The sequence below is a fragment of the Ornithorhynchus anatinus genome, chromosome 11, assembly GCF_004115215.2.
Source record: "Ornithorhynchus anatinus isolate Pmale09 chromosome 11, mOrnAna1.pri.v4, whole genome shotgun sequence".
NCBI lineage: Eukaryota > Metazoa > Chordata > Mammalia > Monotremata > Ornithorhynchidae > Ornithorhynchus > Ornithorhynchus anatinus.
The window spans coordinates 24,707,473-24,734,702 of NC_041738.1; the positions used below are offsets into that span (position 1 = coordinate 24,707,473).

Sequence of the window (27,230 nt, forward strand, 5' to 3'; positions counted from 1 at the left end):
ATTATTACTGAGGTTGTGGATTTATTTGCTGAGGAATAAGTAGAACTGATTAGGTGAGTTCTTTGATTTCAGAGAAATGAGCGAACACATACCTAGAAGAGACTCTTCGCAATGATCGACAAAACTTATACACCTGGAAATGCGTACATTCAGTCATTCAGATTATTATAGCAAGTTTCAACTTCAAAGAATACTCTCTCAGTGGTACTTACCAGAAAATTTGCCTTCAGTAGCAAGGGGAAAAAAGAGAAACTATTACTGCATTTAAAAAAATACAGACCCCATTCTAATAGTTTAGAGCAAAGTAATACCTTTAAGAGAGTCATGTTAAAAAAAGATTTGATTAAGAGAAGAAAATGATGGTCAGTGTCCAATAACAGTAAATTAGCATAATGCTTAATAATGACAAGTTTGGCCCATCAAAAATCTTTCTAAAAACTGTTATGTCATTTGTAAAGATGCACACCTCAGACTCGAGGAGAATAGCACCTCCTGAAAAATGCATATATTTCTTACACCCTCAAAAACATCTTCCAGATTTCCTTTTTTTATAGATTTTCTCTAATCCTGAAACCCCGCTGTGGTTTTAATTCTACATTAAAGTACGCTTCACTGGAGATATGATAACTATGACATCTATTATGAAACCACAAGAGCGGGCTTCCCCTAAGAGATCAAACAAGCACAAAACTCAGATGGAGATGATTTCTTACTTTCAAGAACAAAGAAACTCAAAAACCCCTCAAGTACCCTTAAATATCTCAGCCTCATCCCCAAAGCCCTTATGCATATATATCTGAAATTTATTTTGAAGTCTGTCTCCCCCTGGGGATGGTAAGCTCCTTGTGGGCAGGGCATATGTCCACTTACTCTGCTGTACTGTACTCTTTCAAGCACGTAGTATAGTTCTCCTGCATACTGGAATTGCTCAATAAATACCACTCATTAATTGATAGATACATGGCTCAGCTTTCACCCTCATAGAACTTGAGTTTTGATGAAGGCAAGGTTTTTCCCATTTTACAGATAAGTTAACTGAGGCCTAGTGAAGTAACTTGCCCAAGGTTACACAGCAGACAAGCGGTGGAACCGGGATTAGAACCCAAGACCTTCTGAATCCCAGGCCCGTGCTCTATCCATTTTGCTATGCTGCTTCTACTGCTTAGAACAGTGCTTGGCACATAGTAAGCCCTTAACAAATAGCATCATTATTATGATGTGTCTTCCACATTAGGTTGTAAATTCCTTGAGGATGGGGATGTTTACCCACCTACGGTGTTAATTCTCTTGCATTGGGCTCTCCCTAGAGCTTAGTACAGTGGTCTGTACATAGTGCTCAATAAATATCATTGGTTGATTGATCCACGCATTCAGTACAGTGTTTTGCGCACAATAAGCACTCAATAAACACCACTGATTCACTGATGGATTGAAGTGGTATCGCAGAGAATAGAATCCAGATGCCCTGCTTCCCAGATCCATGCTCTTTCCACTAGTACATGCTGCCTCTCATGGATATATTCTTGAAAAGTAGATATATTCTTCACAAACTATACTTAGAAAGGACAACTAAGTAATAATAATAATGATGGCATTTGTCAAGTGCTTACTATGTGTCAAGCCCTGTTCTAAGCCCTGAGGTAGATACAAGGTCATCAGATTGTCCCACGTGGGGCTCACAGTCTTCATCCCCATTTTACAGATGAGGCAACTGAGGCGTAAAGAAGTGAAGTGACTTGCTCAAAGTCACACAACTGATAAGTGGCAGAGCTGAGATCAGAACCCACCACCTCTGACTCCCAAGCCCTTGCTCTTTCCACCAAGCCACCCTGCTCTAAATGGCCTGTTCTGCGGGAGACACATTCATTCATTCAATCATATTTACTGAGCTCTTACTGTGTACAGAGCACCATAGTAAGCATTTGGGAGTATACAACAATAAGCAGACATATTTCCTGCCCACAATGAGTTTGCAGTCTAGATGGGGGTGAGGGAGATGGACATTAATAGAAATAACACTGTCCTCCCCCACCACAACAGGGTTCCTGTAGATTCCTTGTCCAGCCAGGAGGGTGAGGGCTAAACTTTTAAAATGTTGGGAGGGCTGAGGCTTTGACTGCCTCACTTGCCAAAATGCCCTATTAAGCCCATCACACTGAAGTGACTATTTGGTGTCGTAAACTCAACTAGGTGCTTGGGAAGGAAGGGTGGGAGAAATAAGCGATCCACTCCCTGCCCACGATAAACTTACAGCGTAATGGAGGAGACGGACAGAAAAATATAACTGAATGTACAGTTGAATATACATTAGTGAGGAGATTTGCTGTAAGTTTGTAGTACATGCTCTTAAGTTCAGAGTTTGTTTGAAGAGTTTATATGGCTTAGATTGCTAGCTAATTAATTGGGGAAAGCTTGTTGGAAGATGTGGGATTTTAGGAGGACTTCGAATGCGGGGAGAGCTATGGTCTGTCAGACTTGTGGGAAGGAATTCCAGGCCAGGAAACAATATGGGTGAGGGTACTGAGCCTGGTGAGTAGAAAAGGAGTGGTTTGGAAGGAATGAAGAGTGAGGGTTTTTTGGGTTTTTTTAATGGTACTTATTAAGCACTTATTATGTGGGAAGCACCATACTAAGCTCTGGAAAAGACACAAGCTAATCAGGTCATAGCAAATAGTGATTAAACCTGAAAAGCTCTGGATCAACTACACACATGACAAAACACTAAGAATAAAACATTTCCTGAGTGACTTAAAATTTGAACTCAACAGAGAGTATAAATACACATCCTCTAGACTGTAAGCTCAAAGGAGGTAGGGAACATAACAATAATAATAATAATTATGGTATTTGTTAAGTGTTTACTGTGTGCCAAGCACTGTTCTAAGTGCTGGGGTAGATACAAGGTCATCAGGTTGTCCCACTTGGGGCTCAAAGTCTCAATTCCCATTTTACAGATAAGGTAACTAAAGAAGTTAAGTGACTTGCCCAAGGTCACATAGAAGACAAGTGATGGAGGCAGGATTAGAACCCACGACCTCTGGCTCCAAAGCCCATGCTCTTGCCACTAGGCCATGCTGCTTCCTCTACCAACTCTTGTACTGCTCTCTCCCAAGAGCTGAGCACAGTGCTCCACATACAGTAAGCACTGAATAAATTCCACTGATGATATAAACTATATCTGTCTCAGTGTTACAAAGTACGTGGTACATAGTAAGCACTGAAATAAGTACGATTATTCATTCATCCATTCATTCAATTGTATTTATTAAGTGCTTACTGTGTGCAGAGAACTGTAGTAAATGTTTGGGAAATTACAATGCAACAACAAACAGTGACATTCCCTGCACACAGTGAGCTCACAGTCTGGCAGGGTGGTGTGGGGAGAGACAGCCATCAGCACAAATAAATAAAATTACGGATATATAAATAAGTGCTGGGGGGTTGGGGGGAAGAAGGGAAAGAGCAAAGGGAGCAAGTCAGGGTGATGTAGAAGGGAGTGGGAGATGAGGAAAAGTGGGGCTTAGTCTGGGAAGGCCTCTTGGAGGAGATGTGCCTTCAATACGGCTTTGAAAGGGGTTACAAAAGCACCATCACTAGAACTGTAAGAGCAATAAACTTTGTACTCCCAGAAACAAAGTTGATGAACAAAGCTGGTGTGTGTGCTATGGTGACTGAACAACGAAGATGAAAAAAGTAGATGGGTGGGGGGAGAAACCATTTTCAGGACAGTAATGTGGATCTTCTTGTGAGAGAACAAAGACAGTTCTTTTGCATGATGAAATCTTTCAGCTTGCAACATTTTAACTGAAGCTTCCTCTATGCAAAGGATATATATATAGAAAGTGTTCTTTAAGGTCAACAAAATTCATGGCAGGATAGTTGGGTTGTATCACATGTCCCCATTTAATGCACCTGCTCAGATCGGAGAGCAGAATTTCCTAGGGACACATGAGAGCACCCAGCTGGATACAAGTTAAAAGTGGTTTGCAGAAGATCCTAGATTTAAGCACAGAGAACATGTGAATAGCTAATACAAGGCAAATATATAAAAGCACTGTATGTGAAAACCCTGCTGAGTCTCACATGTCTTCAATGGTGGTTCCCATAGAAACTACCATTAACTCTACTTTTGAAATTTTTGTTTTGTTTATTGACAATGTAACAGTGGGATATTTGTGAGAGATATACTTGAGGTGAAAATTTCCCTTATTTAATCAAAATATCGTATCTAAGGTCCTCTGAACAAGGGACCTTCGTGGCTAAAAGTTACAGGCCAACGGGAAACACGTACTGTCTGGCTACAACACTTACAAAAGGGAATAAATAATGAGTACATAATCCAGTGGACAATTTGATTTGCTTTATTGTACTTGGTAGGATAGAGTTATTAAACGAAGAGAGAGTAGGCAAATTAAAAAAGGGAAAAGGATGGGTTTTTCTAACCCTTGCATCATCCTATGGAAGAAGGCCCCTGGGTGAAAAAATCTAAATTTTTGCCAAGGGAAAAAAATGACCCCCACAAAAAATGCTGGATCTGACTTTCGGTAAAATGACTTTGCTCTATGTGACAAAAGTTACATTGCTGATTGTGTTAATTATTCTCTTAATTATTATTATTTTGGTATTTTTTAAGCCCTTACTATGTGTCAAGCACTGTTCCCTTAATTATTCTCTTGACTGTTATTATGGTATTTGTTAAGCACTTACTATATGTCAAGCACTGTCTAAGCACTGGGGTAGATACAAGATAACCACTATCCCTGTCCCACATAGGCCTGACTGTCTAACAACAAAGTTCAAAGGCTTATTGTGGAATAAGCCTTAGTGAACAACAGAAAAACAACAGAAAATTCCAATGAAAAGTGGACAGTGTCTGCAAGGGGAAAATATAATGATGGGTTGCAAAAGTTCTGCCCAATCTATGTTAACCAAGGCAGTTTCCAATCAGGTAGTGTCAGGGTCCATCTGACCAAGGACCATCGCTATTAACAGTGTGGCTCAGTGGAAAGAGCCTGGGCTTCGGAGTCAGAGGTCATGGGTTTGACTCCCGGCTCTGCCACTTGTCAGCTGTGTGACTGTGGGCAAGTCACTTCACTTCTCTGTGCCTCAGTTACCTCATCTGTAAAATGGGGATTAACTGTGAGCCTCATGTGGGACAACCTGATAACCCTGTATCTACTCCAGCGCTTAGAACAGTGCTCTGCACGTAGTAAGCGCTTAACAAATACCAACATTATTATTATTATTAACAGACCCTTTCTGTCTCATCAGGAATTGTTTCCGTTCCCGGGCTGGGTTTCGAGAAGACCAAAAACTCTGATCCTCTGCTTGAGCTTTCTTTTTCCAGCAAAGGGCCAAAACGGAATTAATGATCGTGCATAAGATCAATTAATCAATCAGTGGCATTTCTTGAGCACTTACTGTGTGCAGAGTACTAAGGGCTTTACTAAGGTGCTTGGATTCAGAAGAGTTTTTCGTCGTAAAGAGATGCAGATTCATTTTAAAGGGATTGTAATCGCATCCGGGTTAAAGGGAGGAAGGTCAGGTTTCGGGAAACAATTTCATCGTGTAGCCTTTTGCTTAAGCGGCATTAGTTCTAATGGAATTTTCCCTGTACGAAAGTTGCGACACCGGAAGGACCGCTCAGTAAGAAAAACGGTAAATACCTCCTCCCAAACAATAAAAAGAAAGACGACTACAAGATGACAACATTTCCCACCTCACCCACAAAATAATGCAATCTCTGAGTTTTGATAACTCACCTCCACTTACTGCAATTTTAACTGTCTTGTCTAGGATGTGAAGCAACCTACTTTATGGTATATTGTTTGGCTTTCTGTGCTTATCATTGTGCTTTCATTATGAGATCAAAGCTTTTCAGTGCTTTTTTTTAATGCTCAAAAGGTGCTCTGGTTTACATTGTTAAAAAACAACAACAACAAAAAAAAAACAAACCCCTGGAAACCCAGGTACTGAGAAACAGTAGTGGGCCTGGGAATCAGGAGACCAGGATTTTAATCCCAGCTTCATGCTTGGCCTGCTGTACAACTTTGGGCAAGTCACTTAACTTCTCTGTGCCTCAGTTAACTCACCTGTAAAATGGGGAAATACCTGCTCTTCCGCACCCCATACCTTCAGCCCCAGGGGACACGTGGATTAAGTCTAACCTGATTATCTTGTATCTACCCAGTGCATAGCACACAGTACATGCTTAACAAATAACACAATTATGATGATGTTAGAATGAACCATTTTTCACTTAAGAACACACTAAATCCATCAGAAGGCAAAACTCATCAATAGTAATTCTCACTTCAAGATCTGACTTTCCAAATCCAATCAAGGAAACAGGTTAAAAAAAACAACCCTCAAGCACATACTCAGGCTATAATATATACAACGATCAATTCAGAATTATATGGAAGCAGATTTTCTAGATCTATGTTCATTCTGGATGCTCAAAGTCAGGGTGGGGCTTCAGGATTTTTAGCTGAAACTTCATCCTTTCAACATAACCTCTGTCAAGTGGAATAGGCATTAATTCTTCACACTATTGTTCTTCATCCAAGGATGACCAGACTTAGAAAATTCAAGCTAATTGCCTCAGCAAGCTACGCTTTCGTTTTCTCTTAATTGTGTTTCTTTTCCTAGGAGCATGATCAACAACTGGGGCTGAAGGGAATGCAGGCGCTCAGTTGCCCTGGAGACAGCGGTATTTTTCCTAAGGATTGGGGAAGGAAAAGCGGACCGCTGACCTGCCGGAACCTCATTCCTTTGGGATGTTCTGCCAGATTCAACCAACCCCTAGAAATCTCCGCCCTAAGCCCTCCAGTCAGGGGCCTGATATCCTGGGAATATGCCCAGCTGGCTGGATCGAGGCAGCTGACTTTGCCAATATCCTTTCTTTTCCAAATGATTACAGTATTTTTCTTAGTTTTGCAACAGTACATTTAGATCCACAAGTGAAAAGGCCTTTGGAGACGCAATTAACACCACTGTAATAATGTTCATAACATCAAAAAGGAAAAGAAAAAAACCCTCAAAAGGCAGGAAGCCTGAATGGTGCATTAAAAGTCGAGTTTCTCAACTTAAAATCCTGAACGATTGGGTGTTCTAATTGTAAAGTTCTACAGTTTTACCAGTTAAAAGACAAATGACTAAACTAAAAAGACAGATCAAACAAGTCTAAGATTTAAAATCCACAAAATCTATTCCCACAAAATAGCTCCATTTATATGATACATATATGTATGGATTTATACATATATGGACATATATATATTCATATATATATATATATGCAAAAAAGACTATATAAAACAGCAATGGAGAAAAGAGAGAAATTTAAATAATTAAAATATATCAAATGAACCCTTCTGGGTCTATACACTTACCAGACCTTAAGAAAGCACGGGAAGTTGAGGCTGCCTCATTGTCCGAACTGGCCATTTCAAAATCTTGTCTCTAACCACATACGTCTCAGGCTAAATTATAACAATTTTCAAAACTGTTTAGTGAAGGTTAGATTTAATTAAGCAACAATCAAGCGAATGCAAGGTTAGCGGTGTTATTACCTCGATGCAGGGCACAATCTTTGAGATGATTGGGGTTCATGATAATGTGATTTTTGTGCCTTTTATACTTCTATAATTTGAATGAACTACTATTATCGACTTAATGAAACTAGGTAGACTGGATATCCACTTATTAAAAGTGAAACAAGTAAAACTTTTTGTTGTGAGGTGAAATCCTTGTTTGTTGCTATATAACACTCGCTATTACTCTAGTACCCGAGATTTAAATTAGCCCAAATGCAAAACATCCACTCAACCTTTTGAACGAATCAATCATGCTAAACTCGATAATGTGTAAAGTATAACAAGAAAGAGTTGCATCGGAAGACCTTTATCCTCTCCTATTCGGGAATCTGAATGGCAAAATAATTAACGCTTCAGATAATGTCTTGAATTGGTATCTAGTTTAAGAACACCTAATCGATACTGATGCTTGCTGACTCAGGTTGGATATAAAACTAACCGTAAGCACCTGCTGTCTAAATCTGCTGAATACAATTTGATCAACTGAATCCATTATTTAAGAAAAAGGCCTAAAATTTTAAGTGCCTGCGAGAACTGGAATTTCCAAAACTACGTTTTAATGTTTTGCACATCAATAAAAGGAGGGGAAACCCATTGAATATGCAGAAATAAATACAGAAAATAACCAAAGCCAACTTCAGAATGAGGAACATACTTTAAAGTAGAGATAGCTTTGGCTATTTTCTATGTCAATATATACCCCGGGAATATTTCCAAGTTTTATATGGTTTGTTTTTTTTTGTAATGGCACTCTAAATATCACTGTTGCTAAACGGCACTTAATGTTTGAGATCAAATATGCAGTTAAAAATTGCACTAAGATATTAACTGATTCTGAAAAAAGAAGGAAACGTTTCTCAAAATCAGACCAGACAAAGCTTCATCAGAAACATTTCAAATACATATATTTACATATAATTATCTCAATGGAATTAAATCATAATATTTTTAAGTTCTTACTAGGTGCCAAGCACTGTCCTAAGTGCTGGGGTAGAGACAAGATGATAATGCCGAGCATGATCACTGACCCATATGGGGCTCACAGTCTAAATTGGAGGATGAACAGTTATTTAATTCCCATTTTATTCATATTAATGTCTGTCTCCCCCTCTAGACTGTAAGGCCCTTACAGACAGATAACATAAGGGCTAATTCTGTTGTACTGTACTCTCCCAAGCGCTTAGTACAGTGCCCTGCACAGCACTTAGAACAGTGCCTGGTACACAGTAAGCGCTTAAGAAATACCAATATATGACTGATCTTACAGATGAATAAACAGACACAGAGAAGTGACTTATTTGCCCAAGGTCACACAGCAGGCAAATGAGAACAAGAATTGGAACCTAGGTCCTCCAACTCCCAGGCCCTTGCTCTTTCAACTAAGCCATGCTGTTCCACTACCATGTTTGGTTTTTTTTGATGATTATTTTTAAAAGTGCAAAGTTGTGAGTATACATCTACGCAATTCAACTGTTTTCTTCCATAAATTCTCTCAGAACTAGTATGCAGCTAACTCTTTAGACAATAGTGCAATTATTAAAAAAAAAAAAAGCCTGCAAAAGGGAAATGTACCATCAGTCCCAAAATAGGGCTAGTTTATGAGAGACCTATTTACAAGAATATGGGATGCCCCCTCTCATTATCTCTCCAAATCTCACAGATCAGGGCGGTCAAACGGCAAATTCTTTTTCTACGCCAATTCCCCTCCTGGGGTCTTGGGCTGCCAAACTCATCTCCAGATTGCTTCCAAGTAGGGAGACCAGAGAGCTCGACACATTCCTTTTACGGTTGCATTTGGAAACAGAGCAAGCTTCAGCCTGGAGAAAAGCAACATTAATAACGGTTTAAATCCCGGCTCCCGGAAGAATCTCGCCACCAAGCCTGGGCCACCGGCAGAGCAATCGGCCAAATTTATACTTGCAACTCTGTGCCCTCTGGGGCTCTGGCATTTGGGAACTAGGCATTCCTTTTTGAACTCCAAAAGACTAGATTAGGGGACGGGAAGGATTCCCTGAGCCAGTAGGACGAGGGAGGAAGGATCCTTGGGAATGGCTCCCGTGGACTTTCCCCCTCACCCCACCCAGGCTTGGGAAGGGATTCTCTGATCTGAGCCAAAGCGAGCAGGGCCAGAAGGAAAAGAGAGAGGAAGAAGAAGGGATTTCACCCTCTGGGGACTTGCAAAGTTCACTTGGGTTCGGGAAAATCCCAGCCTTTCTTTTTTTACGGTTTGTCAAGTGTCTACTAGGTGTCAAACTCTATTCTAAGCCCTGGGGTAGGTACCGGTCAATCAGGCCGGACACAGTCCCTATCCTACCTGGTGCTCACAGTCTAAGGAGGAGGGGGAAGAAGTATTGATTCCCCATTTTACAGGGGAAAAAACTGGCACAGAGAAATTAAGTGACTTGCCCAGGGTCACAAAAGCGATCGGCTGGATTAGAACCCAGGTCGTCTGACTCCAGGCCCATGCTCTATCCTCTAAGCAGCACTGCGTCTCCAAGTCTTCTCCTGTTCCCACCCCAGGTCAAAGCGGAAAGGAAGCGGGGGAGTGAGGAATGGGTTTACTGTTGCATTGCACTCTCCCAAGCGCTTAGTACAGTGCTTTGTACACAGTAAGCGCTCCATAAGAATGCTTGAATGAATGAGGGGGGGAGAGGCTGTCTGCAATGGAAAGCAGAGTTGTGGGGGAGAAGAAGGTGGATTTCTCTGCACCCCAACATTTATTTCCCAAGGAGGAGCAAGTCCTTTTTTCATCTTGGGGGGACAAGGCCGGCTGCCCGATTTTGGGGATCAGGACCAGTCGCCAGCCTTTTCAGAGATGGAGAAGCAAGGTGGAGTAGAGACTACAGCCCGGGCCTGAGAGTCTGAAGGTCATGGGTTCTAATCCTGACTCCACTGCTCGCCTGCTGTGTGACCTTAGGCAAGTCACTCCTCTGGCCCTCAGTTCCCTCATCAGTAAAACAGGGGTGGAGAGTGTGGACCCCACGTGGGACAAGGACTGAGCCCAACCCGATTTGCTTGCCTCCGCCCCAGTGCTTAGTACCGGGACTGGCACATAGTAGGTGCTTACAAGTGGTATTGTTAGAGAAGTGGCGTGGCTTAGTGGCAAGAGCCCTGATGGGGTGGGAGGCAGAGTTGGAGAAGCAGCGTGGCTCAGTGGAAAGAGCATGGGCTTGGGAGTCAGAGGACATGGGTTTTAATCCCGGTTCCACCACTTGTCAGCTGTGTGACCTTGGGCAGGCCACTTAACTTCTCTGGGCCTCAATTACCTCATCTGTCAAATGGGGATGAAGACTGTGAGCCCCACGTGGGGCAACCTGATGACATTGCATCTCCCCCAGAGCTCAGAACAGTGCTCGGCACACAGTATGCGCTTAACAAATACCATTATTCTTATTATTATTATAATGGGGATGAAGACTGGGAGCCCCATGTCGGACACCCTGCTGACCTTGGATCTCCCCCAGCGCTAAGAACAGTGCTCGGCACGTAGTAAGCGCTTAACAATTACTATCATCACGACTATTATTATTATTAAAATGGAGAGGAAGAGTGGGAGCCCCACATGGGACAACCTGTTGACTTTGGATCTCGCCCAGCGCTTCGAGCAGTGCTCGGCACGTAGTAAGCGCTTAACAACTACCATCCTCATGACTATTATTATTAAAATGGGGAGGAAGAGTGTGAGCTCCACGTGGGCCACGCTGTTGACGTTGTCTCTCCCCCAGCGCTCAGAACAGTGCTCGGCACGCAGTAAGCACTTAACAACTACCATCATCATGACTATCATTACCCTATTTATTTTGTTAATGAGATGTACATCACCTTGATTCTATTTATTTGCTATTGTTTTAATGAGATGTTCATCCCCTTGATTCTATTTATTGCTATTGTTCTTGTCTGTCCGTCTCCCCCGACTAGACTGTAAGCTCGTCAAAGGGCGGGGACCGTCTCTATCTGTTACCGATTTGTACATTACAAGCGCTTAGTATAGTGCTCCGCACATAGTAAGCGCTCAATAAATACTATTGAATGAATGAGTTATTATTATTAAAATGGTGAGGAAGACTGTGCGCACCAAGTGGGCCACCCTGTTGACCTTGGCTCTGCCCCAGCGCTCAGAACAGTGCTCGACACATAGAAAGCGTTTAACAACTACCATCATCATGACTATTATCATTATTATTATTAAAATGGGGAGGAAGAGTGGGAGCCCCAGGTAGGACAACCTGTTGACTTTGGATCTCGCCCAGCGCTCAGAGCAGTGCTCGGCACATAGTAAGCGCTTAACAACTACCATCATCATGACTATTATTATTATTAAAATGGGGAGGAAGAGTGTGAGCCCCACGTGGGACAACCTGTTGACCTTGGATCTCGCCCAGCGCCTACAGCAGTGTTCGGCACGTAGTAAGCGCTTAACAATTACCATCATCATGACTACTATTATTAATAATAATAATGTTGGTATTTGTTAAGCGCTTATTATATGCAGAGCACTGTTCTAAGCGCTGGGGTAGACACAGGGGAATCAAGTCGTCCCACGTGGGGCTCACAGTCTTAATCCCTATTTTACAGATGAGGGAACTGAGGCACAGAGAAGTTAAGTGACTTGCCCACAGTCATACAGCTGACAAGTGGCAGAGCTGGGATTCGAACTCATGAGCCCTGACTCCAAAGCCCGTGCTCTTTCCACTAAAAGGGGGAGGAAGAGTGGGAGCCCCACGTGGGACAACCTGTTGACTTTGGATCTCGCCCAACGCTTAGAGCAGTGTTCGGCACGTAGTAAGCTCTTAACAATTACTGACTATTACTATCATGACTATTATTATGATTAAAATGGGGAGGAAGACTGTGTGCACCAAGTGGGACAACCTGTTGACTTTGGATCTCGCCCAGCGCTTAGAGCAGTGCTGTGCACGTAGTAAGCGCTTAACAACGACCATCATCATGACTATCATTAGTATTAAAATGGGGAGGAAGACTGTGTGCACCAAGTGGGACAACCTGTTGACTTTGGCTCTCCCCCAGCGCTTAGAGCAGTGCTTTGCACGTAGTAAGCGCTTAACAACGACCATCATCATGCCTATCGTTAGTATTAAAGAGGGGAGGAAGAGTGGGAGCCCCAGGTGGGACAACCTGTTGACTGTGGATCTCCCCCCAGCGCTTCGGGCAGTGCTAGGCCCGTAATAAGCGCTTAACAACGACCATCATCATGACTATTATTCTTATTAAAATGGGGAGGAAGAGTGGGCGCCCCAAGTGGGCCACCCTGTTGAGCTCGTCCCCGCCCCAGCGCTCAGAACAGTGCTCGGCACATAGTAAGCGCCGAAGAGCCCCCGTGAACCGTGCTTTTCCTAGGAGCATAACGGTGGTGAGGGGGATTAAGGGGAGGCGGTCCCGGGGTCAGACCTGAGCGCTTGGAGCGGGCCCGGCGCTCCAACAGCTTCCAGCCGGCGTCGGCCATCCGCGCCGCCGCCGCCATCCCCGCCCCGGCCGCGGCCGCCGCGACACTGTCGCAAAAGCCCGGCCTCCGGGAGGGCGCCGCGGCCCCGATCCGCCGACCGAGCGGCCGGGGGGGACGGAGGGGGTCCCGGCGGGGGCGGGGGCGGGGGCGGGCCGGCGGGCGGGCGGGCCGGGGGGCGGCGGGCGGCGGCCGTAAGGCGCGGCAAGGGGCGGCCGTAAGGCGCGGCGGGACCGGCCATGGGCTGGGGCGTCCGGCGGCCGCTGGGCCTGGGGCGGCTGCTGCGCCTCTGCCTGCTGGTCCTGCTGCTGCTGCTGGGCTCCGGCCGCGCGCGGGCCCTGCGCAATGTCACCGCAGACCTCTTCGGACCCGAGGCCTGGGGAGCCCTCGCCGCCTTCGGGGACTTCAACTCGGACAAGCAGACGGACCTCTTCGTCATCCGGGAAAGTCAGTGTCCCAGCCCTCCTCCTCCTCCTCCTTGGCCTTCTCCTTGTCCTCCTCCTTTCCTTGTCCTCTTCCTTTCCTTGTTCTCCTCCTTTCCTTGTCCTTTCCCTTTCCTTGTCCTCCTCCTCTTCCTTCTCCTTTTCCTTGTCCTCCTCCTCCTTTTCCTTGTCCTTCTCCTTCTTCTTGTCCTTTTCTCTTCCTTCTCCTTCTCCTTCTTCTTGTCCTTCTCCTCTTCCTTCTCCTTTTCCTTGTCCTTCTCCTCCTCCTCTTCCTCTCCTTTTCCTTGTCCTCCTCCCCTTCCTTCTCCTTTTCCTTCTCCTCCTCCTCCTCCTTGTCCTTATCTTTCTCCTCCTCTTCCTCCTCCTGTCCTTATCTTTCTCCTCCTCTTCCTCCTCCTTGTCCTTATTCTTCTCCTCCTCTTCCTCCTCCTTTTCCTTATCCTTCTCGTCCTCTTCCTCCTCCTTTTCCTTGTTCTCCTCCTCCTCTTCCTTCTCCTTTTCCTTGTCCTCCTCCTCTTCCTTCTCTTCCTTCTCCTCTTCTCCTCTTCTTTCTCCTCTTCCTTCTCCTTTTGCTTGTCCTCCTCCTCCTCTTCCTTCTTTTGCCTGTCCTCCTCTTCCTTCTCTTTGTTCTCCTCCTCCTCCTCTTCCTTGTCCTTTCCTTCTCCTCCTCGTCTTTCTCTTCCTCCTCCTTCTCCTCCTCCCTCATCTCTAGACTGTGAGCTCCTTGTGGGCAGGGAGTGTATCTGTTTATTGTTGCGTTGCCCTGTCCCAAGCGCTCAGTACGGTGCTCCGCAGACAACAAGCTCTCAATACATACGATTGAATGAGTCCCTGCTAGGGCCTCACCTCTTCCCCTCCTTTTGGGGGGTCATGACACCTGCTTCTGCTCCCCCTTTCTGCTTCCAGACCCATCCCCATTTCCCCCTTCCTCCTCCAGGAAAGGTGAGCAGAGGGAATTTGGAAGAAGCAGGCTGGGGACTCCCCTGATCCCACCCCGGCTGTTTCCTCTCTTTATTTATATTCATGGTTGTCTCCCCCACTAGACTGTGAACTCATTGTGGGCAGAGAGTGTGTCTGTTTATTGTTGCGTTATTCTCTCCCAAACGCTGAGTATGGTGCCCTGCACACAGTGAGCACTCAATACATACGATTGAATGAATCCCCTCCTTTTTGGAGTCATGATACCTGCTCCTGCTCACCTTTTGTGCCCCCAGACCCATCCCTATTTTTGCTTTACTCCTCCAGGGGAGGACAGAGAGGATTTGCAAGAAGCAGGCTGGGGACTCCCCTGATCCCACCCCAGGGTGTGTCCTCTCATTATCTATCTATCTATCAATCTGTTTATACTCATGACTGTCTCCCCCACCAAACTATGAGCTCCCTGTGGGCAGGGAGTGTATCTGTTTATTGTTGTGTTGTCCTCTCCCAAACGCTCAGTATGGTGCCCCGCGGATAGTAAGCACTCAGTGCAGATGATTGAATGAATCCCTGTTAGGGCCTCACCTCTTCCCCTCCTTTATGGAGTCATGACATCTGCTCCTGCTCCCCCTTTCTGCCCCCAGACCTATCCCCATTTCCCCCCTACTCCTCCAGGAAAGATGGGCGGAGGGAATTTGTAAGAAGCAGGCTGGGGACTCCCCTGATCTCACTTCGGGGTGTTTCCTGTCGTTATTCATTTATTTGTATTCATGGCTCTCTCCCCCACTAAACTGTGAGCTCCTTGTGGGCAGGGAGTGTGTCTGTTTATTGTTGGATTGTCCTCTCCCAAGCACTCAGTACAGTGCCCCGCAGACAGTAAGCGCTCAGTACATACGATTGAATGAGTCCCCGCTAGGGCCTCACCTCTTCCCCTCCCTTTTGGAGTCATGACACCATGATACCTTCTCCTGCTCACCCTTTATGCCCCCAGACCCATCTCCATTTCCCCCTTACTCCCTCAGGAAAGATAGGCAGAAGTAATTTGTAAGAAACAGGCCGGGGACTCCCCTGATCCCACCCCAGGGTGTGTCTTCTTTTTATTCATCTATCCATCTATTTATTTATTCTCATGGCTGTCTCCCTCACTAGACTGTGATCTTGTTGTGGGCAGGGAGTGTGTTTATTGTTGTATTATCCTCTCCCAAGCACTCAGTACAGTGCCCCACAGACACTAAGCGCTAAATACATGAGATTGAATGAATCCCTGTTAGGGCCTCACCTCTTCCCTTCCTTTTTGGAGTCATGACACCTGCTTCTGCTCTCCCTTTCTACCCCCGGACCTATCCTGATTTTCCCCTTACTTCACCGGGAAAGGTGGGCAGAGGGGATTTGCCAGAAGCAGGCTGGGGGTTTCCCTGATCCCGCCCTGGGGTGTTTATTTAATTGTTTATTTTTATATATTAATGCTTATCTCGTCCTCAAGACCGTGAGTTCGTTGTGGGCAGGAATGTGTCCGTTTGTTGTTATAGCGTACTCTCCCAAGTGCTCATCACAGTGCCCTAAACACAGAAAGCGCTCAATTCAATGCCCTCAAAACAGTAAGAGCTCAGTAAATACAATTGAACGAATGAATGCTGCCCTACCACCATCCCCCTCCCCCGAACCTTCCTTGCTGCTCCTGCTTTCCCCAGCACCCACTCACCCTCCTCAGCAGTGACAGGCCTGGGACCAACCTCGGTCGGAGGCTTCCTGGTTTTGGAGAAAAGCAACTCGTATTGGTTTTGGGCAAATGACGACTAATGTCCCCAGCATGCATGGAACAGCATCCCTGGATTTCAACCTGGGGAGGGTGGTGAGAATAGTGCTTTCCAGGAGTGGCTAACTAAGCATTATGGAATGGCAGCCGTTTTGAGTAACTGTGTATTGGATCACAGTATTAGTCCTCCTTTGCAACTCAAATCTAGTTAATTCCCTAGAGATGACATTTTAGGGAAGCGTCTTGAGCTGGTAGAAAGAGAATAGGCCTGGTATCCAGAGGACGTGATTTCTAATCCTGATTCCGCCCCGTGCTGTGTGACCTTAGACAGGTCACTTAACTTCTCGGTGCCTCAGTTTCCTCATCTGTAAAATAGGGATCCAGTACCTGTTCTCTCCCCTACTTAGACTGCAGGCCCTAAGAGGTGCAAGGACTTTATTCAGTCTAATTATCGTGTATCTACCCCATCACCAAGTACAATGCTTGGCGTGTAGTAAGCACTAATACAATTATATTGTTATCGGCATTATCTGTGCTATCCCTTCTCAAAATCTTTATGGTGCCCTACTTCCCATAACTTTGTTTCGGTGGAATCCAAAGGATTCTCCAACCCATGGGAATTGTGTGGGAGTTGGCCCATTGAAACATCCATTGTAGACATAATAGACCGTACTAGTCTTGAATAACTTGCCCATGAGCTGATTATAGTAAAAGAAGCAGGTGTGTCACCAAGCCCACTTTCTTGGCTGCCATTGCACTGTTCCCATAGCAAGTGCTTAGGACAGCGCTCTGCACATAGTAAGCGCTCAATAAATGCGATTGAATGAATACAGTGTTATGCCACAGATGAAGGGTATCAGTGGCTGAAATCCTTGTGAGGAATTCATGCGCATTCACAGGCACTGAGGTCATTTGTCTCTTGGGATGGGAGGGAGAAGAAGAGGAAAGCAACTCCACAAGAAACACAACACCAATAAGATGAAGCAGGAAACCCTCAAACAACGCTAACAGTTGGAACAACTTGTCCATAAAGCCTTCCTAGGCAAGCAGAAGGCATCTGCTTGCCTACCACCCCTGAGTGCTGATATTTTTCACTAATGTCAATTGTTCTGAATGCGCTCTCTCTGCGTGTTCCCCAAAGCTGCAGTGGGTGCTTCTTCAGGGGAGGCAGAGAGGTCTCAGATTGCTTAGCCAGCTTCTCACAGTGTACCGCAGCTCATAAAATCTAGGACCCTTTGAAGATCTTAAATGAGGGAGTGAAGCCAAATAGATTGAATCCCTCCCTGTTGCCCCTCCCTGCCTCACCTTCCAAGGTGAAAGCTCCACTCTTTGTACTAAACTACTAAGAAGTTACGCTTAAAGTCACAGGGGTGTTCTTGTGATATGTTGGCCTCCTGTATTTCTCTAATTCCATGCATTTGCCTCTTCTAGGAAATGATTTAATCATCTTTCTGGCAGATCAAAAGGCCCCCTATTTCAAACCCAAAGTGAAACTATCAATGAAGTAAGTATAACATTATAAGTTAAAAAGTACGTATTTTAGCAAATGGGGTCATTGGTGAAGCGATGGAATGTGATTTTTGTTTGCTGTATGTATCTCGTCCATGGCACATGGTATCTTTTGGGTTCAAATAGTGTTCAAATAACTCAAAGAAGGGCATTTTTTTCCCTCTGGGGGAGATTTTGGCATCAATCTCTGTAATTACCTCTATTAAGATGACACCACCTATGAATTTTATCCATGGATGCACAGGTGGCTGAATATCTGAGTCCTTTTCATACCAGACCCATCGAAGTCTGTCTCTCTGTCTGTTGTGCTGACACGTTTCCTGTTTTCACTGCCCGGCACTGTTTTCGCTTCGGCCTCCTCTCGGGGCAGCTGTTCAAAAACTTAAGTTTTGGTGATTGCGGCCCATATTTTGCCTGCCTCGGTTGTCTCCCCCCCAGTTCAGCTGGCATATCGTAAGCTCCTTATGGTCAGGTAACATTTTTGCTTGCCTCAGTTGTCTTCCCCAGTTCAGCTGGCATATCTTAAGCTCCTTTGGGTAGGGAATGTTTCTGCTAACTCTGTTGAATTATACTCTCCCAAACACTTAGTAAAGTGTTTTGCATCATCATAATAATTGTGGTGTTTGTTAAGCACTTACCGGGAGTTAGGCCCTGTACTAAGCACTGGGATGAAAATCGGGGTGGACGCAGTCCCTGTCCCATATGGGGCTTACAGTCTCAATCGCCATTTTACAGATGAGATAACTGAGGCACAGAGAAATAAAGTGACTTACCGAAGGTCACACAGCAGACAGGTGGTGGAGCTGGGATTAGAACCTGTGACCTTTTGACTCCCATGCCCTCGCTCTATCCAGTACGCCAGGCTGCTTCTCACGTAGTATAAACACTCAGTAAATACCATCGATTGGCTGTTTGAACCCGAGCTTTATTGTCTTTCAAGTTTTTTTCTGTCACTGCATTTTAGCTCACCACGACTGTTTCTGTATCTTATTCCTTCTTTGATGAAGCCCTGTTCAAAAAGCTGGATTGAGGCAGGTATAGCTCCAGAACTGGTAGAGTAATTTCTCTTCAGGTCCTTCTTGGAGATCCTGTCTTGCCATTTATCTTGAGTGTGGAATATACTGCCTTCTGGGTCTCCTATGCTCTTGGGTCTGTACCCTTTCAGTTGTTATTCATACCCCCCACCAACCCCACAACACTTTGTATAAATCCTTATACTCTGCCTTTCCCGCCTCCCATCTATGGGAAAGACATTCCCTCAATGTCTTTCTCCCCCTCTGGCTCCTTGTGAGGAGGGAAGGTGTCTACCAACTGGATCGCATTGTTCATCCATTGAGTCGTATTTAATGAATGTTAACTGTGCGCACAGCACTGTACTGAGCACTTGGGAGAGTGCGCTGCATCAGTAAGCCATCACAATCCCTCCCCACAACGAGCATTGTTCTCTCCCAGGGGCTTAATACAGGGGTCTGCAAACAGTAATGGCTCAAAAAATGCCATTTGCTTGATTAATTGATCTCCCTAGATCGGATAGGGCTGTGACAAATCAAAGTCTCAGGACGGTATAGAAAATTGAACACACTACAACTCTGTCGGTATTCAATTTGGGGTGATCCTTGAGTCAATGCGGTCTCCCAAAGAATGTTCTGGTGGTCTTGCTTAATGCGTTCCTAAGATACAATTCTGTGACAGCATGCAGTTCTATGGGGTCGATGAAGATCTTTAGATGTATGCTCAATTCCCTGGGGAGTTGGTTTACATTCTGTTGAATGTCTTCAGGCTGTAGGGCTGCCTTGAGTTTGCAAAGAGGTCCGTAATCATCTGGTTGTTATTTTGTGCGGTTGCCTCTGGCCCTTTCCTAGGTAGCAATTTCCAGATCTCTGTGTCTAGGACTTTTGTTGATGCTCTTAGCCAATCTTATGAAGAGTTTCCTGGAGGGGTCACCAGAATCAGAATTTGAAGTCTAAGAAGTATTAGGTTCACTTGAGAAACACAGGCAGGTATATGTGAGCATTTTTGTAGCCTAAGATGGACTACAAGATGGACTGCAATTTGTGCAGAGTTTATTCTTGGAGCCCTGTTTTGTTTCCAGTTACACAGCGAGTACCATGTGAGGTCAGGAAAGTATTGAAGCAAAATATCCCAAGAAGTTAGAAAGTTGTGACGTGCTATTTCAGTAGCTAAATGTGAATGGAGCAAAGGTGAAAGAAATAAAAATATGTAGAATTAGAGTGGGTTGGGGGGAGTAAATGGTAGGGCAAATGATATGATTTTCTGTGAGAGTTTAGGAGTTTTAGGAAGGAATTTCTAGGCCAGATAGTGAAGGAGTTGAAAATGTGTCCGAGAGCTGTGAATCTCTCAGATATGTGTAAACGGGGACACAGAGCAGAATTTTCAAGAGAATTGTATTGTGAAGAAATGTGTGATGGGAAGCAGACATTTATGCATTGATCTGCTTTATGTTTGTCTAAAATATAGGCAGGTATACCTCTATTGGGAATGACCATATTGTGTAAACTATTGTGCCCAGTTGCTGCAGGGAATTACATTCCTTCTCACACACTTGTTTCTCCTTGCTCTGCCTCTGCTGTGCTGCTTTCCAGTCGGGGATTTGAAAATCATATACCTGGGCAGAGTCACCAGATCCAGCTAGACACTACTTTTCTCCCTCCTTTCTTTCTCAGAAATCAGAGCCGGGGATGGGACAGAGAAGGTGGAAGTTGTCATCCTGAGCTGGTGGGGAGTCCCCACCTTTTCTAACCCACTCCTGTTCTGATTTTCACGTGAAGTAGAGGAATTGTGCCCAGCTGCCCCCGCCCCCCCGTCTCTACCCTCTCGCCCAGCTTTCCAGTCTGCCTGCAGAAGCCCCCAGCCATGGCTGTCACAATTCTCAGCCATTCCGACCATGGCTGTCGCTCTCCTCAACCGCTCCAACTCTAGCCACAGCAATTACATCCACTCCAGCCATGATTGTAGCCCTCCTCAGCCACTCCAGCCTTGACTGTAGCCCTCCTCAGCCACTCCATCTGTGGCCACAGCAGCCCCTAGGTACTCAAGCCAATTGCCCCTGTCCATGCTCATTCATTCATTCGATCTTATTTACTGAATGCTTACTATGCGCAGAGCACTGTACTAAGTGCTTGGAAAGTACAATTTGGGGACAAATAGAGACAATCCCTACCCAACATCGGGCTCACAGTCTAGAATCCCGTCACAAGCACAGCCAGAGTATATTCTCCCCTGGCTCCAAGCCAGTGAGTGCCATTCTCCTCACACCTCCATCACTTCCAGCCTAGCATCACCTCCCAGCTCCTACTGAGTCTCCACTGCTCCTTCTCAGCCAGGGAAATGGGTACGGGAATAGACAAAAGCAGGATGGGAGCAACAACTGAACTCTCTCCCCCCGCAACCCTTTCCCTTCCTGGCTGGCGATGGATGTGGGGCTGGAAGGTGGGAAGATGGGGGCGGGATAGGGATGGGGAAATGAGAAGAGGAGCCCAGGTACAGGGAATCGGAAAAACCCTAGGAAATTGTATTTATTGAGCACTTACTGTGTGCAAAGCACTGTACTGAGCTCTTGAGAGAGAACGATATAACAACAAACTGACACATTTCTGCCCACAGTGAACTCACAGGCTAGAGAATGAAGGGAGAAGAATAAATGAGAGGAGAGGAGTGAGGGGGAAGAATTACTAGTGTAATTTTTACTTAGAAAGCCTAGTCATCATGTCAGGGCTGGTTCTGGAATGGAACCCAATAAATTGCAAGTCGGTCTGTGGGGAAACGTATCCCCTAATACAGCCATTCAGGATACACCAGGCTTTTGAGTGTGAGGCTCATATGGGACAGGGACTGTGTCCATCCTGATTACCCAGTGCTTAGAACAGTGCTTGGCACATAGTAAGTGCTTAACAAATACCATAATGATTATTATTTTGAGGAACACATCAAGGCAGTTTCCTGGGGCACAACTGTACTTTCTCTAATCCCAGCTATGCTGCTTGTCTATTGTGTGTGACCTTGGGCAATTCACTTAACTTCTCTTTGCCTCTGTTACCTCATCTATAAAATGGGGATTAAGACTGTGAACCCCTTGTGGAACACAGACTGTGTCCAACCTGATTAGCTTGTATCAACCCCAGTGCTTAGTACAGTGCCTGGCACATAGTGATCACTTCACAAATCCCATAAAAAACCAAAACACCACCAACTTTTAAATCAGATAAATCTTATATTTAGAATCAAAAGATAACACATCATTGTTACATCCTGATACTATCTTTTTGTAAAAAAATCATAATCAAAGGTCACTAAGATAATTTATAAGTTGTGTGAGACAGTTTGTTGTTGTTGTTTGCACCTGTACCAGTGGTCTTTTTCCAAGTCCCGGAATTTTACAATTCAGTGGTACTTGTTAAGTGCTATGTGCTAAGCACTGTACTACTAAGCACTGGGATAGATACATAATAACTCCTCATTTTGCTACCCAAACCCTGAACTTCCTCTGACTTTCCCGTAACTGTAGGCAGTGCCATAATCCTCCTGGTCTCACAAACCCATAACCTGGGTTTTATCTTCAGCTTTTCTCGCATTCAATCCAAATATTCGGAGTGTCATCGAATCCTGTCAGTTTGACCTTCATAACATTAACTGCTACCTCATTGATCCAAGCCCTTATCCTCTCTCGCCTTGATTACTGCATCAGCCTCATTGCTGGCCTCCCCGCCTCCGGTCTCTCCCCACTCCAGTCCATACTTCACTTTGCTGCCCTGATCATTTTTCTACAAAAACCTTCAGGCCATGTTTTCTCACTCCTCAAGAACCTCCAGCAGTTGCCCATTCTTCTCTGCATCAAACAGAAACTCCTTACCATCGACTTCAAAGTACTTAGTCGGTCTGCTCCCTCTCTAAGTGCATTAACCAGGTTTTCCCCCACATCCATCTTTTGATCATGCTGGAGTACCTTAACTTGTACAGGACCTGGCCTAAGGAAAGTGTGGTTTAGGTAAATGTTCTTATGATTTGTTTCCCCTCCATTTAATACTGGAGTTCCCATTTCAGTTGAGCATATTCCGTTATTTTTGAATGACAATGAAACTGAGAAGTGGGAAGCCCAGTAACTTGGAAACCCGGCTAGATTAAGCTACAACGTGGCGTGTGCAATCTGTACGTCTTCAGCCTCTCTTCTGGCCACTTTATATAGCCTCCCATGGGTTTCTATTTTGAACAAGTTTAAGGCATCCGGAGTGCCATAATCAAGAGCTGCCAAAGTTGGCAAGGGTTCCAGCAGGGCTTTATGGTCCACACAGTCCTTCCCTCCCCAGTGCTTATTTCCGGCACCCTGTTGCTTGGTTGCATGGCGTTGTGCTCACGTAGAGATGGTTGCCAACCTCCCACCTTCCTCCCCTGCTCGAGGCATAGCCCCAAATATACTCCACTTTGAGCATGGCGCTTCTTTGATGGGCAGTAGGGGGGCTATGGATTGCCACCGGGGGTACATAGTTCTTAGCATCGGTTTGTCCCCTGTGCCCCTGATGAGGGTTGAGAAGCAGCATGGAAGTAGTGGATAGAACACGGGCCTTGGAGTCAGAAGGTCTTGGGTTGTGTAACCTTCGGCAAGTCACTTAACTTCTCGGGGCCTCAGTTACCTCATCTGTAAAATGGGGATTGAGACTGCGAGCCCACATGGGACAGGGATTGTGTCCAACCTGATTTGCTTGTATCCACCCTAGCGCTAAGTAGAGTGCCTGGCAAATAGGAAGCACATTAGACTGTAAGCCCATCAATGGGCAGAGATTGTCTCTATCTGTTACCGAATTGTACATTCCAAGCGCTTAGTACAGTGCTCTGCACATAGCGCTTAATAAATACTGTTGAATGAAAGCACTTAAATTCCACAATGATAATAATGCTAATTATTATTATCACAGTGGATATGTTCAGGTGCTCTCTGTTTAGTGATGGATAGAGCACAGGCCTGGGAGTCAGATGACCTGGGATCTAATGTCGGCTCCACCACGCATCTGCTGTGTGACCTGGGTCAAGTTATGCAACTACTCTGCACCTCAGTTACCTCTTCTGTAAAATGGGGGTAAAGCTGTGAATCCCACATGGGACATGGATTGTTTCCAATCTGACTAGCTTGTTTCTACCCCAGCACTTAGTACAGTGCCAGGAACATAGTAAGTGCTTAACAAGTACCACCAGCAAACGAACAGACAAACTGGTGTTCTGAACATCAAGCGTGTGTATATTTCCATAGCTCCATGAGGAAGTTTGGTTTGCAATGGACTAAATTATGTTTGATTCTCCTTAGTGCTGTGAGTTCCTGGGTTTTGACTTGCAGAAGAGTGCAAGCTTTCCAGTTTCAAGTGTATCGTTTATGGGGTTGCAATCTGAATAATGTATAATGATGTTTGCAGATGCCTTAAGATAGCATAAAGTACACTGCTAACATTATCAGGAGCACAAAAATGTCTCATTGAGTGAACTGAGAAGTTAGCCCACTCTAATAACGTTGGTATTTGTTAAGCGCTTACTATGTGCAGAGCACTGTTCTAAGTGCTGGGGGAGATAGAGGGTCATCAGGTTGTCCCACGTGAGGCTCACAGTTAATCCCCATTTTACAAATGAGGTAACTGAGGCACAGAGAAGTGAAGTGACTTGTCCACAGTCACACAGCTGACAAGTGGCAGCGGCGGGATTCGAACCCATGACCTCCGACTCCCAAGCCCGGGCTCTTTCCACCGAGCCATGCTGCTTTAACATCTCGTGGGCAGGGAACAAACCTACCAATTCTTTTATATACATATCTATAAATCATATATTGTAAATTTCTCTATGTTAATGCGTGTCTGTTATATACATATCTATAAATCATGTATTGTAAATTTCTCTATATTAATATCTGACTCCCTCACTAGACTGTAAGCTTCTTATGGGCAGAGAATGTCTCTACCAACTCTGTTGTATCATCCCAAGTGCTTAGTACTGTGTTCTAACTACACAGAATGCACTCAGTGAATACCATTGATGATGATGATATTGACCATCCCAAGCACTCAGTAGAGTGCTCCGCACCCTTACGTACACATTCTTAATGTATTTTAATGTCTCTCTCCCCCTAAAAACTATGAGCTCCTTGCGAGCAGAAAATATGGCTATTTTACATGTATTCTGTTGTATATTCTGCTGTATTCTGTTATATTACACTCCCCGAAAGTGCTCAATCAATACAATTGATTGATTCCTTCAAAGATGTGCTCATTATTCTTAATCATCAAACTGAACTTTCTCTTGTGATATTCCTCATTCCTTAAACTTGCTAATTTTTCAGGGCACATGCCTGCAAATTCTGTTGTATTCTCCCAAGCACTCAGTGAAGTGCTTTTCATAGTTAGCTCTCAGTGAGCATCACTGATGGATTGATTCTTCTTCCTCTTGACCTCTGCTTCCTTCAAAATAGGTCCAGTTAGCTATAGGGCAATACTCTGATGGGCAAAGAAGGGCTTTATGGAATATTCATTCACATCATGAAAATATTCTTACATGACTTTTAACACATCTTTTTAACTTTTTTTATTTTAGGAATCAGAGCGCTGTGATTACCAGTGTAGTTCCTGGGGATTATGATGGAGATTCGCAAATGGATGTCCTGCTGACATATCTTCCCAAAAATCATGTCAATTCTGAATTGCTAGTTGTTATTTTCTGGGGACGAAATCAAACATTACGTAAGATTTTACTCTGTTCATTGCCAGATTTTAAACTGTGAACTCGTTGTGTGCAGGGAATGTCACTATTTATTGTTTTATTGTACTTTCCCATGCACTTAGTACAGTGCTCTGCACACAGTAAGTGCTTAATAAATAATGAATGAATGAATGAATGAATGGTTGAATGAACTGGTTGTTGAAAGATTAATCTACCCCTTAAAGAGTATTTCTCTGATAGCAGAAAGATGTCATTTCTCATTCAACGCACAGATTACATTTGTCAAAGTGCAATTTAATTATAATTAGACATGGATTTGTTATATAAGTGAGAAAAAAGGCAAAAGTAAAGGAAATATGGGAGAATAAGACAATTTTGCAGCTGTATTCATAGATGGATATTGAGGAGGTGTGAAGTTTTTGAAGTGTATAATGTTTTGTAATTATACAGAAATATTGCTTAATTATGATTCTGAGTCAAGTAGACATAGAGATACACTTAGGGAATGCTCCATATATTAATAATAATAATTGTGGTATTTGTTAAGCATTTACTATGTGCCAAGCACTATACTAAACACTGGGGTGGATACAAGCAAATCGGGTTGTACACAGCCCCTTTCCCTCTTGAGGCTCACAGTCTTAATCCCTATTTTACAGATGATAACTGAGGCCCAAAGAAGTGAAGTGACTTGCCGAAGGCCACACAGCAGAAAAGTGGTAGAGCTGGGATTAGAACTCATGACCTTCTGACTCCCAGGCCCATGCTCTAACCACTATAGAAAAGTCACGATACCTTAATCGTTGAACCTCCATTGGCATTGGAGAAGCAGTGTAGCTTAGTGGAAAGAGTCCGGCCATGGGAGTCAGAGGTTGTGGGTTCTAATCCCAACTCCACCACTTTTCAGCTCTGTTACCTTGGGCAAGTCACTTCATTTCCTCTGTGCCTGTTACCTCATCTGTAGAATGGGGACGAAGACTGTGAGCCCCACTTGGGACAACCTGATTAACTTGTATCTACTCCAGCGCTTAGAACTGTGCTTGGCACATAGAAAGCACTTAACAAATACTGTCATCATTATTATTATTGACCTTGGACCACGATCCTGTGTAGTCACATTTTCTGATAACAAATTATCCAGAGGTGTTGAGATGATAATTATAGTCCAACTAAATTAAGGAAAACCCCTGAAGAAAGCCGGACGTCCAAGTATGACACACAGTATCTTGTCTCATTCCAAATTTTCTTCCTTCTAGACCCTAACCATAAGACTGTGCTAAATAGAACATTTTTGGATGAACCACTAATTATGGAGTAAGTATGGACTTCGGCTTTCCTTGAAAAGTTGATAACTTTTTAAAAAATAAAGCTGATTCCCAAATCGATATTTTATATATCTGTAATGTATTTATGTATGTATATTCATGTCTCTCTCCCCCTCTATACTGTGAGCTTGTTGTGGGCAGAGTCTCTTGTGGGCAGAGTCTGTTGTGTCTGTTGTGGAATTTTACTGTCCCCAGTGCTTAGTACAGTGCTTTGCACACAGTAAGCACTCAATAAATACAATTGAATGAATGAATGTTTCCAAATAGCTTAGTCACTGAACCTCCTCTAAAACAAAAGCTGTGGGAGGCTGATGTATTGTTGAATATAAAGTCTTGTATATTCAATCCTGAATTCCAGCCACTGGATCACCAAAAGTGACAAAGCACTGAAAAGCTGACAGGTTGGGAAATGATGAGGGACAGAAGAGTGGAGCTTTTCTACAGCTGTCAATGAATCTGGTGGAATGCTTTGTTCATCGTGGTGGCACAGATGCTCAAATAAAAAGA

At 44.4% G+C, this 27,230-nt stretch overlaps 2 protein-coding genes across 5 annotated transcripts in view; one reads left to right on the forward strand and one right to left on the reverse strand.

The window, feature by feature from the left end:
• The window catches only part of PHKB (phosphorylase kinase regulatory subunit beta), a 239,896-nt gene extending 226,712 nt beyond the window's left edge, over positions 1-13,184 (reverse strand). For 2 of the 4 annotated variants that reach the window (XM_029075680.2, XM_029075681.2), the window contains exon 1: positions 13,008-13,184. In XM_029075680.2, the coding sequence (XP_028931513.1) occupies positions 13,008-13,080 (73 nt within the window). In that variant the 5' untranslated portion in view covers positions 13,081-13,184. Of the gene's footprint in view, positions 1-212; positions 225-7,394; positions 7,485-9,256; positions 9,416-13,007 lie in introns of those variants that run through there. The other 2 variants (XM_029075682.1, XM_007672119.4) reach the window with 2 other exon arrangements.
• Positions 13,185-13,295: 111 nt separating this feature from the next.
• ITFG1 (integrin alpha FG-GAP repeat containing 1) overlaps positions 13,296-27,230 on the forward strand; it is a 235,946-nt gene continuing 222,011 nt past the window's right edge. The window contains exons 1-4 of the mRNA XM_029075684.2: positions 13,296-13,506; positions 17,608-17,680; positions 25,273-25,418; positions 26,655-26,712. Coding sequence (XP_028931517.1) covers positions 13,299-13,506; positions 17,608-17,680; positions 25,273-25,418; positions 26,655-26,712 — 485 coding nt within the window. The 5' untranslated portion in view covers positions 13,296-13,298. The remainder of the gene's footprint in view (positions 13,507-17,607; positions 17,681-25,272; positions 25,419-26,654; positions 26,713-27,230) is intronic.